Source organism: Zeus faber (assembly GCF_960531495.2).
Source record: "Zeus faber genome assembly, chromosome: 21".
Taxonomy (NCBI): Eukaryota; Metazoa; Chordata; class Actinopteri; order Zeiformes; family Zeidae; genus Zeus; species Zeus faber.
The window spans coordinates 5077988-5094630 of NC_137208.1; the positions used below are offsets into that span (position 1 = coordinate 5077988).

Sequence of the window (16643 nt, forward strand, 5' to 3'; positions counted from 1 at the left end):
GAAGCATTGTAGAAGACATTAAACTAGACTTGATTACACTTTATTAAACTACATCAGATTAAACTAGATTTACTACTTTTTTTTTCATAAAAATAAAAATTTGACAAATTTCGTAATATCGTAAAAAATTTACTACCATCATCAAAGTCGTAATACATTGTTAAGGTCATTAAACATTGAAGCATTGTAAATGTCGTAAAATAAATACTACCGCCGTCAGCGTTGTAAAACATTGTTAAGGTCATTAAACATTGTAATGTCGTAAATGTTGTAAAAAATCCTACCGTTGTCAATGTCGTAAAACATCCTAAGGTTTTAAATGTCATAAAAAAATCCTACTACCGTCAACGTCTTAAAACATTGTGAAGGTCATAAAACATTGTAATGATGTAAATGTCGTAAAAAAAATTCTACCGCCGTCAACGTCTTAAAACATTGTGAAGGTCGTAAAAAATTGCAATGTCATAAATGTTGTGAAAAATCCTTCCGTTGTCAATGTCGTAAAACATCCTAAGGTTTTAAATGTCATAAAAAAATCCTACTACCGTCAACGTCTTAAAACATTGTGAAGGTCGTAAAAAATTGCAATGTCATAAATGTTGTGAAAAATCCTTCCGTTGTCAATGTCGTAAAACATCCTAAAGTTTTAAATGTCTTAAAAAAATCCTACAGCTGTCAACATCTTAAAACATTGTGAAGGTCGTAAAACATTGTAATGATGTAAATGTCGTAAAAAAAATTCTACCGCCGTCAACGTCATAAAACATTGTGAAGGTCGTAAAAAATTGCAATGTCATAAATGTTGTGAAAAATCCTTCCGTTGTCAATGTCGTAAAACATCCTAACGTTTTAAATGTCTTAAAAAAATCCTACAGCTGTCAACGTCTTAAAACATTGTGAAGGTCGTAAAACATTGTAATGATGTAAATATCGTAAAAAAAATCCTACCCCCGTCAACGTCTTAAAACATTGTGAAGGTCGTAAAACATTGCGTTGTTGTAAATGTTGTAAAAAAAAATCCTACCGTCGCCAACGTCGTAAAACGTTGCAGCAATCGCGAGGTTGTAAAACATTCCGAAACATCATCAAACACTCACAACGTAAACGTTTTGAGACATCATAAACGTTGCAAAATATCACAAAATGTATTGATTCAGGTTCCTACCCGAACCAGGTGGTGGGGGGCGTGAGGAGGCGACAGCTCGGTGACGAGCGGAGGGCGATGGAGGCGGTGCCGTGGCAACCGCCTCCGGGGACGACCAGGCAGAGCTTGACCGCGCCCTTGTCACCTCCGGGGACGTGGAAGGTCAAATTGTGTCCCGTGTTGTTCCATACGGGGGACCTGGCGAGAGAGGGATACATTATTATCCAATATCAGCATTGTTATCACGATTATAATTTTTATTCAAGCAACAAATAAATAACAAGAAACTCAAATTGATTCAATTATATATGTATTTGTTTTTATAAATACTAGGGATGCACCAATTTATCGGCCGTACATCAGTATCGGCCGATATTCTCCTTGTTGATCGGCATCGGCCTATCGGCAAATAAGGCAACATCCACCGATGGCAGTTGCCGATGTTTCCCACACATAGGCTTTACTTGGGCGGGGCCGCCCAGGCATATCAACAGCCGCAAAAGTATATTAGGCAACGTATTTTTCATTTTTTATTTATTTTAGCCATCCGCGATGGCATTTATAAGACACCGACACGGCTCTCTGCAGCGCTCCTAGCGGGAAGTGATGCTGCGTTCAGGGGAACTCGGAAAAAACTTGGGTATCGGCCAATCTGTCATTATCGGCCCGGAATTTCACAATCGGTGCATTCCTAATATATATGGTATATAAAGTGGAGTTCTGATGATCAAAGTGGGTGTAGGTTGTCTGTGATTTTATTATTATGCCTTGTGCCTTTTTATTTCTATGCTTTAATTATTTTTTGCTCGTGTACAATGTATTTTATGCCTCCTGTGAAGCACTTTGAATTGCCCTTGTGTATGAAATGTGACGGATTTGACGTTGTTGAAACATCGTCACAGACGCCAACACACGTCAGGTGGGAATAATTAGGACAATTTGAGAAAAGTTGCATCACCACCTGAGAAGGGCGCCCACGTGCCCAAAAAAAAAATAGACCCACTCTTTGTAGCTGCAGTCGCCGTCGCGCTTGATCCGAACCCCGGTGGCCAAACGGAGGTTCCGGCCCGCCAGCAGGACGTGGTTTTTGCCGTAGAAGGACACGACGTTCGGAGTGACGTTGAATATCTCCGGCTGGGGAGCAGAGAATACTTACATGGATAATATATTACACCCTGATTAGCAAATAAGCAAATATTGTGCTGGAATATATGGGATGCCAGTCCATCACAGGGTCACATAGGGAAGAACGATATATAGGAATAACAAGGATATTGTGATATGAACCTAGATATTGGCTGGGATGTTGGTTATCGTAATATCGCAATATAGTTAAATCTTGTATTTATGGCTGATTTTGGTTATTGTAATATTGCAATATGGCTGTATCTTGGTTATTGCTACGAGATTGTGGTTCTCGTTACATTGCAATATTGATTTTGGTTATCGTAATATTGCCATATAGTTAAATCTTGTGTTTGATGCTGTACTTTGTTTATCATAATATATTTGCGTTATTGTAATATTGCGATTTGGTAAAATGTTATGATATATGTATATGTATGGCTTTCAAGCTCTATTTTGGTGATTGTAATATTGCAATATGGTTAAATATTGTCTTTAAAGCTGTATGTTGGTTATCATAACATATTTGGGTCATCGTAACAATGTGATATGGCTGTATCTTGGTTATTGTTAGATTGAGATATAGTTAAAGGCCATATGTTGCCTTTAAAGCTGTATTGCTTGGTTTTGGATTTGGTTATTGTAATATATTTTGGTTATCTTAATCTTGCAATATGTTTGAGGTTGTCTTCAAGGCAGTATTATGATTATTGCACTGAAGCTAATTTTTGTCTTTAAGGCAGTATTTTGGTTATCGTAATATTGCAATATAGTTGAATGTCGTCTTAAAGCAGTATTTTCATTGTACTACTATTGGGATATAGTAAAATATTGTCTTTAAGGAGCGTTGCGGTAAAGTAATACAGTTTTCTGAACTTCATAGGCAGATTGAAATGTATTTCCCAAATGTGCAACTTCTGACATCCTGCTCCAGGGACGTTGTTAGACTGAGAATAGCGTGTTGAAATGTTAAAATTGGCAAAGTGTCAAAATTCACATCTGTCAGGGTGACTCAACATCGTGCAGATTGGGGATGGCTTTTGAAACATAAACATGCTGTAGTACAATAAAAGATTAAAATATGTAAAACGGCTGGTTGGTTTTTCCTTTTTTTTGTTTGTTTTATTCCTTCCTGTTTTCAATTTTTGCCTTCTCATATATATTTTTAATTTTATCTTGCCTTTAAGACCTTATTAAGGCAAAATTGAAGGACATTTCAGTCCGATTTTTGGTCTTACTCAAAGTACTTTAGGCAAGTTCTATATGTTATCTGCAGAGTCGTAAGTATTAGGCAGAAAGTGGTTATCAACAGGAAGATTCTATGAACTCAGGTCTTAATTAAAGTCTTACATTTTGATTTAAGACTATTTAGATATTTACAAATGACCTAACCGAACAATAATCCAGCAAAATAAACCTAAAAATAAACAATTAACAATAAAAATATTGAATGATATCATAATTGTATTATTATTACTTAACAAAATAATCCAATATGTTATTATATTTATTATTTTGATTATTGTAAAATATTATTAAATATTATTTATACATTTTTAAGAAATTATTACATAATTATTTAATATTCTTCTAATATTGATATGTAGAAGGCCCAATACTGGATTTAACACATTTTAACTCTTTTAGGCCCTCCAGACTAGTACTGTGATAAAGTTATTGAAAAAGCCATAAATTCCTACACTTGTATTTTATATTTAATATCATGTAATAACTACATTATATGATTAATATTAATATATACCGTATGTAAATATCAATATATAAATATTTGCACAAGTCAATATCACCCAGGGACTGACAAACTTTGTACTAATTCCCTCATTTGAAATATAATACATAACACACACATACACACACACACACACACACACACACACACACACACACACACACACACACACAAACACACACACACACACACAGGCAGGAAGCACCACAGACGACGACACCTACCAAAATGTCAGTTTCTGTCTCATGCGTCGGACAAAGTGCATTCTGGGAAAACATAAACAGAAACACAAGTTAAAAGAGAAGAGTCACTTTATATTTGGTACCATGACAACAGGACAGACAGGACAGAAGGGACGGACATGACAGACGAGCGGAAGTACAGTATACAGTATATATACCGACTGCAATTTCTATAAAGTATCTTTCTCTATTTATCTACACTGTATATACACACACACACACACGTATATATATATATATACAAAATAATATAAGTAAGTATATATATTTGTAAAATGTATACAAAAGACACTCAAAAGTAATAAAATACTGTATAATTGGCCAAAAAATAAACAAGAAAAATGTGTCACTCCATAATCAAAATATACATTTAAGTATGTATGTCTACTATATATTCTATACTACTACTATACATCTGCTATATATTCTTTACTACTACTATACATCTACTATAGTATATACTTCTACTATACATCTACTATATTCTGTACTACTGCTATACATCTACTATATAATCTATACTACGACTATACGCTATACGTCTACAATACATCTACTATATATGCTATACTACTACTATACATCTACTATACGCTATACTACTACAATACATCTAATATATATTCTATACTACTACTTCTATATGTCTACTATATTCTATACTACTACTATACATCTACTATATTCTATCCTACTATATATTCTATACTACTACTATACATCTACTATATATTCTATTCTACGACTATGCATCTACTATATATTCTATACTACTACTATACATCTGCTATATTCTATACTACTACTACACATCTACTGTGCAGTATATTCTATTCTACTACTATACATCTACTATATATTCTATACTGCTACTATACATCTGCTATATTCTACACTACTACTATACATCTACTATATATTCTATACTACTACTATACATCTGCTATATTCTATACTACTACTATACATCTACTATATATTCTATTCTACTACTATATATTCTATACTACTACTATACATCTACTATATATTCTATTCTACTACTATATATTCTATACTACTACTATACATCTGCTATATTCTATACCACTACTATACATCCACTATATATTCCATACTACTACTACTATAATAGATATTTCATTGTTCTTCAAAGTGATGTTTCTTGCTTCAGGGGCCTCACACAGAGCCGCTCTTGCTGTTGCTGTTTTGAGTTCTAGTATGAAACAGGATGTAGTACAGTACGTGGAAACCAAGCTTCTTCGTAAACGTCGGCCAGGGCCTTCGGTGGGTTCCCAATTTGTGAAAAAGTGAAGTTATTATTATTTGTATTTTTTTTAAACCTGTGTTGTCAGCGTGCTGGGCAGACAACACAGAGTACTTGTTCCATTGCATCTAGGACGGAGTTAGTCTGCAAGTGGAGTTGAAGTTCTCAACCTGCAATGCAACTCTTTATTCACTCTCAAATCATCAACAACTGCTGCAATAACTCTGTCCTGTGGACGACCTGTAGGATGACCAGAGCACAGTTTTTGGTTATACAGAACCGCCACCAACCCCCCTCTTGGGAGAACTATTTTACCATGTTTGATTCTATAAACAACCGATCACTACTCCAAGAGGGGGCACCCGGATGTTAGTCCATCCCCCCGACGCCAGCAGGTAGGTATCCACCCACAACAGCAAGCAGCCCCCAAAAAGACAAGTTCTACATGTTCCAAACATCGACACGCACAAACTTCCATGAAGCTGTGGTGCCATGTGCTCAGCCACAGGAAGAGAAAGAACATCCTCAAGATTCCACCCATCCATCCATCATCCATCCACCCATCCATCCATCATCCATCCACCCATCCATCCATCATCCATCCACCCATCCATCCATCATCCATCCACCCATCAACCCATCCATCCATCCATCCACCCACCCATTCATCCATCCATCCATCCATCCATCCACTTGTTTCTCCTATCTATCCATCTGTCTGTCTATCCATCCTTTTGTCTTTCTATCTATCTAGAGTAGAGCTCTTACCTTCCCACCTGCCTGAGCCCATGAGCAGGAGTTGTTGCGCCATCCACACCCGGCTGCGATGCACTGGCCACAGCTGAGCAGAGAACAGACATCTTTAAGATACACAGCTGCAATAATCAATCATCAGCGTCACATACTGAAGAACACAAACAGATACACGTCAGATAATGGACAACATATATGGTATTTCATCTTTACAGCAATATTTTACAAACAAATCAAATCCTTTCGTGGAATCAGTTCACTACAGAGTTGAGGGAGGTAGAGTAGTGGTAGAGTAGAGCAGAGTACAGGTGGGATAGAGGGAGGTAGAGTAGAGCTAGAGCAGAGGCAGTGTAAAGGTAGAGTACAGCAGAGGTAGAACAAAGTAGAAGAGAAGAGGTAGAGCAGCGGTAGGTAGAGCAGAAGTAGAGTAGGAGTAGAGGTGGTGTAGAGGTACCGTAGAAGCAGAGAAGAGGTAGAAACGAGGGATGTAAAGTACATGTAGGTAGAGTAGAGTAGCGGTGGAGTAAATGTAGAGTACAGTAGAGGTAGAGTTGAAGTAGTGGTAGAGCGAGGGAGACCAGAGATGAGGAAGAGCACAGGAAGAGAAGTAGGTGGAGTAAAGGTAGAGTGGAAGTAGAGGTAGATAGGTGGAGGTCGAGTGGAGATTGAGCCAGAATAGAGGTAGAGTAGAAGCAGAGGCAGAGTAGAAGGAGAGTAGACTGGGTGGAGGGAGAGTGGAGGTAGTTTAGAGGTAGGGTGGAGGTAATGTGGAGGTAGAGTAGAGGTGGAGTGGAGGTAGAGTATAGGTACGGTACGCAGACTGGGTGGAGGTAGAGTAAAGATAGAGTGGAGGCCATGTGGAGGTAGAGTAGAGGTAGAATAGAGTCTGTGTAGTGGTATGGAGGTAGAGTAAAGGTAGTGTAGAGGTAAAGTGGAGTTTGTGTGGAGGTATGGAGTTAGAGGTGGTGGTAGTGTGGAGATAGAGTGGAGGACGTGTGTCAATCATTATGGGGTCCATTCTCCAGCGTTCGAAGAGCAACGCATTTGATTATGCAAGAAATTCTCGCTGGAACCTGTGTCCAAACTCACGGCGCCGTGACGGCAGAGCAGTCGGTCAGTTTCACCTCCTCCACCAGAGTCACTTCATCCTCCAGTTTCCCTCCCTCCACCCTGATCAACACCTTCACATTCAGGCCTGTGGATTTAAACAAATAATACGACGACGGTTCAGCCGTTCAAAGGGCGAATCAGTTACTACAAACCGACTGAGATGGAAGAGAGAGAAAGAGAGAGATGTAGATAGATATGAAGACGGACAGACAGATAGGCAGATAGACAGATAGACAGACACACGGACAGTCAGATAGATAGGTATGATATAAGGTAGGGTTGGTCTACAGGAATAATTCCTGTTCATGATTTTGTCTGTACTGCAGCCGTCCATATTACTTTAAAGAACTTTATTCAAGTGCAATCGCACAAACCAAGGAGCGCCATGATGAACCTGTCTCTCAGGAGGATGAGCGCCGCAAGGGATACCTCTACAGGAGGGGATACCTCTACTGGAGGGGATACCTCTACAGGAGGTGATACCTCTACAGGAGGGGATACCTCTGCTGGAGGGGATACCTCCGCTGGAGGGGATACCTCTACAGGAGGTGATACCTCTACTGGAAGGGATACCTCTACAGGAGGGGATACCTCTACTGGCAGGCATACCTCTACAGGAGGGGATACCTCTGCTGGAGGGGATACCTCTACAGGAGGTGATACCTCTACTGGAAGGGATACCTCTACAGGAGGGGATACCTCTACTGGAGGGGATACCTCTGCTGGAAGGGATACCTCTACAGGAGGTGATACCTCTACTGGAGGGGATACCTCTACAGGAGGGGATACCTCTACTGGAGGGGATACCTCTACTGGAAGGGATACCTCTACAGGAGGGGATACCTCTACTGGAGGGGATACCTCTGCTGGAAGGGATACCTCTACAGGAGGTGATACCTCTACTGGAGGGGATACCTCTACAGGAGGGGATACCTCTACTGGAGGGGATACCTCTGCTGGAAGGGATACCTCTACTGGAGGTGATACCTCTACAGGAGTCACCCCAGGTCACAGCCCAAATAAATGCTTCACGGAGTTCAAGTGACGGACACATCTCAACATCAACCGTCATCAAATCAAATCGTCAATAAAATACTTTTTTGGTTACTCAACTATTAAATCCTTTTGATGTCTTTACTATTATCCTACAATGTAGAAAATAGTAAAAAAAAAATGTAAATCCTTGAATGAGTAGGTGTCCAGACTTCTACCTCTACTGGAGGGGATACCTCTACAGGAGGTGAAACCTCTACTGGCAGGCATACCTCTACAGGAGGGGATACCTCTACTGGAGGGGATACCTCTACAGGAGGTGAAACCTCTACTGGCAGGCATACCTCTACAGGAGGGGATACCTCTACAGGAGGGGATACCTCTGCTGGAGGTGATACCTCTACAGGAGGTGATACCTCTACTGGAGTTACCTCTAGTAGGTGTCCAGACTTTTGACTGGTACTCTATATTAGTACATACAGTATATAACAGACGCTTCTGCTCTGACGTTCTCTGGAACGTTCACGTTTCAGGTTCTTTTCTTTGGGACGACTACAGAGCTTCACTGACCCTCGACAGGAAGCCTGCTGCTACTGAAGGTGCAGGTGCATTGTGGGTAACGTTCTTCCAGATCTGCTCCACACAGCTCCTTCCCGCCTGAGGAGAAGTGGCAGGAGAAGTTGGACAGTTTTCCAGTTCCTCCGGCTCTCATGTGAGTCCAAACCGTCAGATTGAGCTGGGGAATCAACAGGAAAACTATAAATATAAGCTCTAAGTGATAAATTGAAAAAAGTAGTTATTGACATTATTTTGTAGTATAGATTCATGAAGATAGGATATATGACCTAACATTTCTCCTGATAAGAGGCCTGATACATATTAAAGGAGGTTAAATATAAAAACAGTTGGCAAGATACAACAAAGTGTATACAACAACATTAGCAATAACAAGGAAAATATACAAGAACAAACATAATGCAATAAAAATAAAATAAATATAAGAAACAACAACAAACAAGAAAAATAAATAAGAACAAAAATAATCCCCAAATAAATAAACAAGAAACAAGAAAAAATGGCAATAAACAGTAATGCCAGCAATTAACAAGAAGAAACTATACTGTACACTATACAATAAATCTAAAAACAAGACAAATAATCCAAAAAAATAAACAATAAAAATGTCACAATATACAATCAACCTATAAACAAGCCAAATAATCCTAAAATAAACAATAAAAATGTCACTATATACAATAAACCTGAAAAACAGGACAAAAAACACAATAACAATGTCCTAATATACAATTGTGATGTGGAGACGGGATGGTTTGAGCAGCCACACCTGACCTGGATCTGGGTGATTGGGTCAGGGTGGCTGCATATCTGTTGCTCATTGGTTGGGCTAATGAGCAGCAGGTTAAAACCCCCATCTTCACACAAACTCAGGATAGGAGCCCTGTCATGGCAAGGTTCCATCTGCTTCTGGCTGATTACACCTAGCCTTCTCTCTACAATAAACTCATGTCTACAACCCATCGTCGTCTGTGTCTCTGTGCTGGAGGGCCCTGAAAACGCCACTTGGGTGGCGTGTGGTAGACAGAACTACCACAACAATAAACCTAAAAACAAGGCAAATTATCCTAAAAGAAACAATAAAATGTCACAATATACAATAAACCCCCAAATTAATTAAAATATTGAACATTTTTGGCACTATAACATAATCAGTCTGAAAGGTGTGGAACTGCCGTTGCTCCTTACCTTCCTGTGGTTCTCCTCCAGGACGTGGGACACCACGTCCCTCTGGCTGAGGTCCTCAGGGACAGACAGCCACAGACCTGGACACACGTCCTCAAAGGAGCAACTAGGAGCACAAATAGGACGGACAGACAGATATACAGACAGACATGAACAGGTACTTGGTGTGTGCCTTTAACCCTGAACGGGATCAATATATGACAGCAGGAAGTGGAAGATATAACCTTAACATTATCTGGTAGTGTCCAGTCTAAATAAGAGACACCGGTGGAGAGTCATCATGGCTGACCTTTTCAAAGATGGACACCAGCCGCAGTAAGGGTCCATGGCAGCCCAACAGTGCTCCTGACCAAGGTGTTTTTCACACTGGGCTACGGGTACACGCCTCAGCTGGAAACACACAAAGACACATACAGTCCGGTTCCAAACCACTGCTGCACACAGAGCATTTTGTGGCTGGGGCAAAAATCTGAAAAAGGACACTTTGCACAGATGGAGGCGGAGCAGAAGAAATGTTAATTATTTTGGACACCTGAAACACCATTTCCTGCAATCTAGATCAGGATACATCTACGGGTTTGAAGCATAGAGGGACATTTATAAAGTTTTCTCTATCGTAGGGGCACTCTAGAGGGACTTGACACTACAGTCTCTACAGTAGGGCAACCTAGGGGGATACTGCTGCTCCCTCAACATACAGTTTGTGGACAACTTTGGAACCTTCTTAAACCGTCCAAACGCCTTCAGACGTCCAATCTTTCATGGTTCACGTCTCCTCGCCATGAACATGGAACTCACGTTAAAATCCTCTGTTCACTACTCAACAGAGTCCGATCCACTCTACTGACATTAATGACTGTCACTCTGCTTTACAAATTCCTGTAATTATAAACCGTAGACCGAAATCACGTTACTTCCCTGTAACGTACAGGAATCGAAGCAATTTACTGTCGGTTTTGACCTTAACTATCAGTCCTCCACAAACCTATGCACCCAAAACAATAGAAATGGCTTCATGAAACGTCAGGTCGCTAATGAATAGGTCGTTTTGAGTTCATGAGCTTATAAGTAACCATAACTTGGATTTCTCTCTACTGACTGAGACCTGGCTGGATGGAAATGGCACAGTTGCACTCATTGAGACATCACCTCCTAATTTCAAATTCATCCAGACCGCTAGAGCTGATAAGAGAGGCGGTGGAACAGCTGCTGTCTTCTCTGATATCTATACTTGCAAGGAAATCCTCCTCTGAGAATTCACGTCTTTTGAACGCCTCGCTGTATGTGTGTGCGTGTGTGTGTGTGTGTGTTCTCTATGAGATTTGTGGGTGTGCTCTGTATGCTGTGAGATCTGTTTATTCCGCACTGACTGTTCTTATGATTGCGCAGACATTTTATATATTTTCTTTGACTGTATTTCTTTGTAAAGCGCATTGTGTTGCCCTGGTACGAAATGCGCTTTATAAATTAAGTGTGACTTGACTTGACTTGACTTTATAATGTTTTCTATAGCGTAGGGGCAATCTAGGCACTTTACACCATTTGCTCTATCATAAGTGCACTCTAGAGGGATTGTACAGAATTTTCTCTACTGTAGGGCCACTAGGCGGAGCTTAATGTTTTCTCTATCGTAGGGGCAACCTAGAAGGACTTTACACCACTTTCTATACCGTATGGGCAACCTAGAGGGCACTTTACACCGTGTTCTTTATCATAAGGGCATTCTAGAGGGATTTTACACAATTTTCTCTACTGCAGGGGAAACTATGGGGGACTTAATGTTTTCTCTATCGCAGGGGCACTCTAGAGGGACTTCACACCATTCTCTCTTTTGTACGGGCAACCTAGAGGGCACTTTACACCATTTATGGAACGCCACTGTTCCAAATACTCATGTTATATATACATACATGTTCTACTGTATATACATTACACCTGTAGCAACCAACCTGGTTACTAATGGCAGCAAACACATGTTTACTATCCACTGGGTCCAGGTACATTTTGGAAAACAGCAAACGGTCATCGTTGGCCTTGTAGAGAGCTTCGGGACATCTGGTCCGGAAGTTCTTGTCCATGGCAAGCTGAGATGGAGAAGAAACAACAACAATGGCTTTTGTTATACAAACACTGACACTTCGGAAGTGTCTTTTGTTTTTGTTTTTTGTGCAAACTGAAAATGTATGAATAAAACTTTCCCACCAAAACAATAACGAAAAAAAACAACAACAACCAGCACTTAAAGTAAAGTCTCTAGAGGAGAGACACATTAGCCCCGATCGCCATCCATCACTGTGAGAGTGACATTTTTTTAGAGCGTAGCAGTGACTCCCTGTCAGAGATGCAATGTGGCCTTTAAAAACCCTCCGATCTTCATAATGCAATGAGGATGCATTTCCGACCCAAACATGACTGCGGCTAGGTATTAACCACGGAACTTCCAACACTTTTAACCTTGACAACCTGTTGGATTTGTACTACTACGCCTCACAACGGGGAACATTAAAGGTCGGCTCCTCTAAAGACGATTTCAATCCTGTTTCGAGCCCGCTTTACACCCAATGTGACAAACGGACGTCCATTCACTCCTATGGAGGGTCAGAGTCCACAGTGGCCAGCTGAGCTGGTACAGTGTTACTCCATGTTAGGATGTGATCATGTCTTATTTTTATTTGATTTAATTTGATTCTATTTTGTTTTGCTTCTCCGCCCTGTGCTCGGCTTCCCCACAGGGATTAAAAAGGTTGATCTTCGCTCTTATCTTAGAAACGCCGATAACAGTGCGTGAGGCGTTTGGTTTTCGTGGAAGTGGTGCAACTGGCCGGATGCAGCGCAGGCGGTGATGGCTTAACTAATGGGTTGCACTAAAAACACACACACACACACACACACACACACGCATGTACGCACGCGCACACACACGCATGCACACACGTACACACACATACACAGATAAATGTATATAAAGCCGAACAGAGATACTGCATATGGAGAGTTGAATATAAAGAATATAAAGAAAGAGAAACAGTGAGAGCGAGAGAGAGAGAGAGAGAGAGAGAGAGATATCAAAATAAGAGACGGAGGGGCCGACGGATAGATGGATGCAAAGATGAAAACAGAAAGAGAGGGACAGAATTATATATATATATACAGAGATTAGAGCGAGATGGAGAGATAGACAAAGATGAACATAGATAGATAGAAATTTTGAGAGATAGATGGATGGAAATATATATAAATAGATAAAAAGAGAGATAGATATAGAGAGATAGGGAGATTTGAGAGATGAAGAGAGATGGAGAGATAGATTTATTAATATACTGTACATATAAGTAATAATAATCTATATCTTTTATTTTGATATATTCTTGTTATATTTGGCTATTCTTTTATTCGGATATTGACGTTTTTTATTTGACCGTTTTCTTTGTATATTTGGCTTTTCAAGTTTTTTATTTCACATTTTATATATTTATATAAAAACAGCCATATATATTTGGATATGGGTGTTTTTTCTTCACTTCCTAGTTCTAGTCCCTAACTTCCTGTTTCTGGTCTTACATCAGCATGTTGCCCAAAGAGGTGGAAAACCCTGAAAAACAACAGTAGGTTGTTGGTAACATGTTTTTGAAAGGCTCGCACGGTTGCCCCACTGGACCGAATGGAAGCAGCAGCAGCAGAGTGGTGAGTTAGTCAACATGAAGAGTGAACCACAGTAAACTTATCCTCCACTATTCATCTAGTGACTATTCACACAAGTGACTTGATGGATGAATGGATGGGTGAATTAATGGATGCATGAATGAATGAATGTATGGGTGAATGAATGGATGAATTGATGGGTGGGTCAGTGAATGGATGGGTGAATTAATGAATGGATTGGTGAATGAATGGATTGATGGATGAATGAGTGGGTGAATTAATGTATGGGTGAATTAATCTATGGGTGAATGAATTAATAGATTGGAGAATGAATGGATGGATGGATGAATGTATGGGTGAATGAATGGATGCATGAATGAATGTATGGGTGAATGGGTTGGTGAATGAATGGATGAATGAATGGATGGATGAATGTATAGGTGAATTAATGGATGCATGTATGGGTGAATGACTGTATGGGTGAATGAATGAATGGATGTGTGAATGAATGGGTGAATGAATGTATGGGTGGATGGATGAATGTATGGGTGAATGAATGGATGGATGAATTATTGTATGGGTGAATGGATGCATGAATGAGTGAATGTATGGATGATTGAATGTATGTATGGGGGAATGAATGGATGAATGAATGGATTGATGAATGAATGTATGGGTGAATGAATGGATTAATGAATGAATGTATGGGTGAATGAATGGATGACTAAATGGATGGGTGAATGAATGGGCGGGGACCTTGATGACTTGTCCGTCTCCAGTCCCAATGAAGAACACCACCCAGGTCTTCAGCCTCACTGCCAGCACCGACGTCATGAAGCTCTGCTCCGACAGAACCCAAGTCGGATGCAACACCACTGGTTCCGAATGCACCTCCGGACAATCTTTGTCTACCTGGATGGATAGATGGATGGATTGATAGATGAATGGATGGATAGATGGATGGATTGATAGATGAATGGATGGATTGATAGATGGATGGATGGATTGATAGATGGATTGATAGATGGATGGATGGATGGATGGATGGATGGATGCTCTATGGATGATGAATTGATGATGGATGGATGAAGGATGAAGGATGAAGGATGGATGATGGATGGGTGTGTGATGGATGAATAAAGATGTAAGGTGTAACAGCAGCTCACATCAAAACAAAACTCAATATATTAATAAAGTGTGAATAAAAATTGAAAATAAATTGGCAATATGCAATAAACCTAAAAAAACAAGTAAAAAATAGAAGAGATTGGCCATGAACAATAAAGTAAAATGTCAAAAATAGGAAATTGTGCAATTTTGCACATAGATATAATTCACATACAAGATGTAAATAAAATAATAAATTCAAATATTGATAAATAGCATACATAAAATAAAATGCATATGCACATTGGATTAATAGTAATAATAATAATAATAATAATAATAATAATAATAATAATAATAATAATAATAATAATAATAATAATGTTATAATAATTGTTATTATGATGATCGTTATTATTGTGATTATTATTGTGATTATTATTATTATTATTATTATTATTAGATAAATTAAAACGTGTAAAAATATTAGGCCACCGATTGATTGATGTTGAAGTCGGGGTCCACGTAGCCCTGCACCGCGGCCGGAGGACTGACGTCGAACACGGCGAGCCGCGTCTGGTTCTGGTCTCCACAGGCGAACACCCCGGCCCAGAGCACCGGCGGACCGAGGGGGATGACCGAGGAGGACACCAGGCTCGTAGCGGCGCCAGGGCCACCTCCGCAGCCGCGGAGCGTGGCGCCCCGCAGGGACTTGCAGATCTTGGCTTTGCCGCCTCTGGCCTCCAGCCACAGCAGCCGGACCTTGGAGTCGGACCTCAGGTCGGAGATGATGTAGATGGTCGCACCGACCTGGAATCCGTCCACGAACCGGATCCGCTTCTTGCCACAGACACTGACCTCCCCGTCGGGCCCCTGGTCCAGAGAGGAGAAGATCCGCCCGTGCTGCGCGTCATTCGTGTTGAGGAGAAGCAGGCTGCCGCGTGGGGGTAACCCTTGCGTGTCCACCGTGGACAGGATGTAGGTCTGACCCTCCACACGCACCGGGAACCCCAGGGACTGCGGGCTGCCCCTGGAGACCGGGGAGGCCGTGTCCACCTCCACATCCTCCCAGTGGAGCATCCGGGAGATGTCGCGCAGGTCCAGCAGCTCGCAGTAGCCGCACGGGATGACCCCGCCGGTGAGGACCCCGCCGGTGATGACCCCGCAGGTGACCAGGGTGCGGTTCTCGGGGAACGGCACAAACGTGTTGACGCTGAACGTGGCGTTCCAGTCGCCCGGTTCGGGAGATGGGGGAGGAGGAGGAGGAGACCCTCTCCAGAAGCGCACGGCGCGCGGCTTGGGACAACTGGGACCCTGGTACCCTTTCTGGAACAGGGTGTGGAGCGGGGTCAAGCCGAGACCCAGCTGGTGCAGCCGGTCTTCGGTGACCACGTAGACCGAGTTGGTGGCGACGGCGAAGTCTCGGATCACTGTGTCGGCGGTGAAGAAGTCCTCCTGCCCCCGAACCCGGACCCGCTCCAACCCCGACCCGCCCCAGAAAGCCAGGAGGAGCCGGAGCAGAGAAAGCCTCATGGTGCAGCGCGGTCCGCTCTCTGCGGACGGTGCGCGGCGCACTGGAGAGCCGCGCGTAAAATGCGCACGGGTCTGGGCGGCGACGCAGGAATCGGGGGAGAGTCGTTGGTTTCGTTCGCGACCCGGAAGCTGCAGACACGGTTTTTTTTCTCCCCCAGATTCGGTTCTTGGAGAGACGTTGAGTCGGTCCCGCTCTGAGTCGTGAACGGAGTTGTG

At 41.4% G+C, this 16643-nt stretch overlaps 1 protein-coding gene across 1 annotated transcript in view; it reads right to left on the reverse strand.

Moving 5' to 3' along the window:
• The window catches only part of plxnc1 (plexin C1), a 35920-nt gene extending 21245 nt beyond the window's left edge, over positions 1-14675 (reverse strand). Inside the window, exons 1-10 of the mRNA XM_080022335.1 lie at positions 14544-14675; positions 12095-12229; positions 10435-10535; positions 10149-10251; positions 8955-9120; positions 7371-7476; positions 6297-6369; positions 4244-4285; positions 2148-2278; positions 1166-1342 (exon numbers count right to left, since the gene is read on the reverse strand). Coding sequence (XP_079878461.1) covers positions 1166-1342; positions 2148-2278; positions 4244-4285; positions 6297-6369; positions 7371-7476; positions 8955-9120; positions 10149-10251; positions 10435-10535; positions 12095-12229; positions 14544-14621 — 1112 coding nt within the window. The 5' untranslated portion in view covers positions 14622-14675. The remainder of the gene's footprint in view (positions 1-1165; positions 1343-2147; positions 2279-4243; positions 4286-6296; positions 6370-7370; positions 7477-8954; positions 9121-10148; positions 10252-10434; positions 10536-12094; positions 12230-14543) is intronic.
• Positions 14676-16643: the final 1968 nt, after the last annotated feature.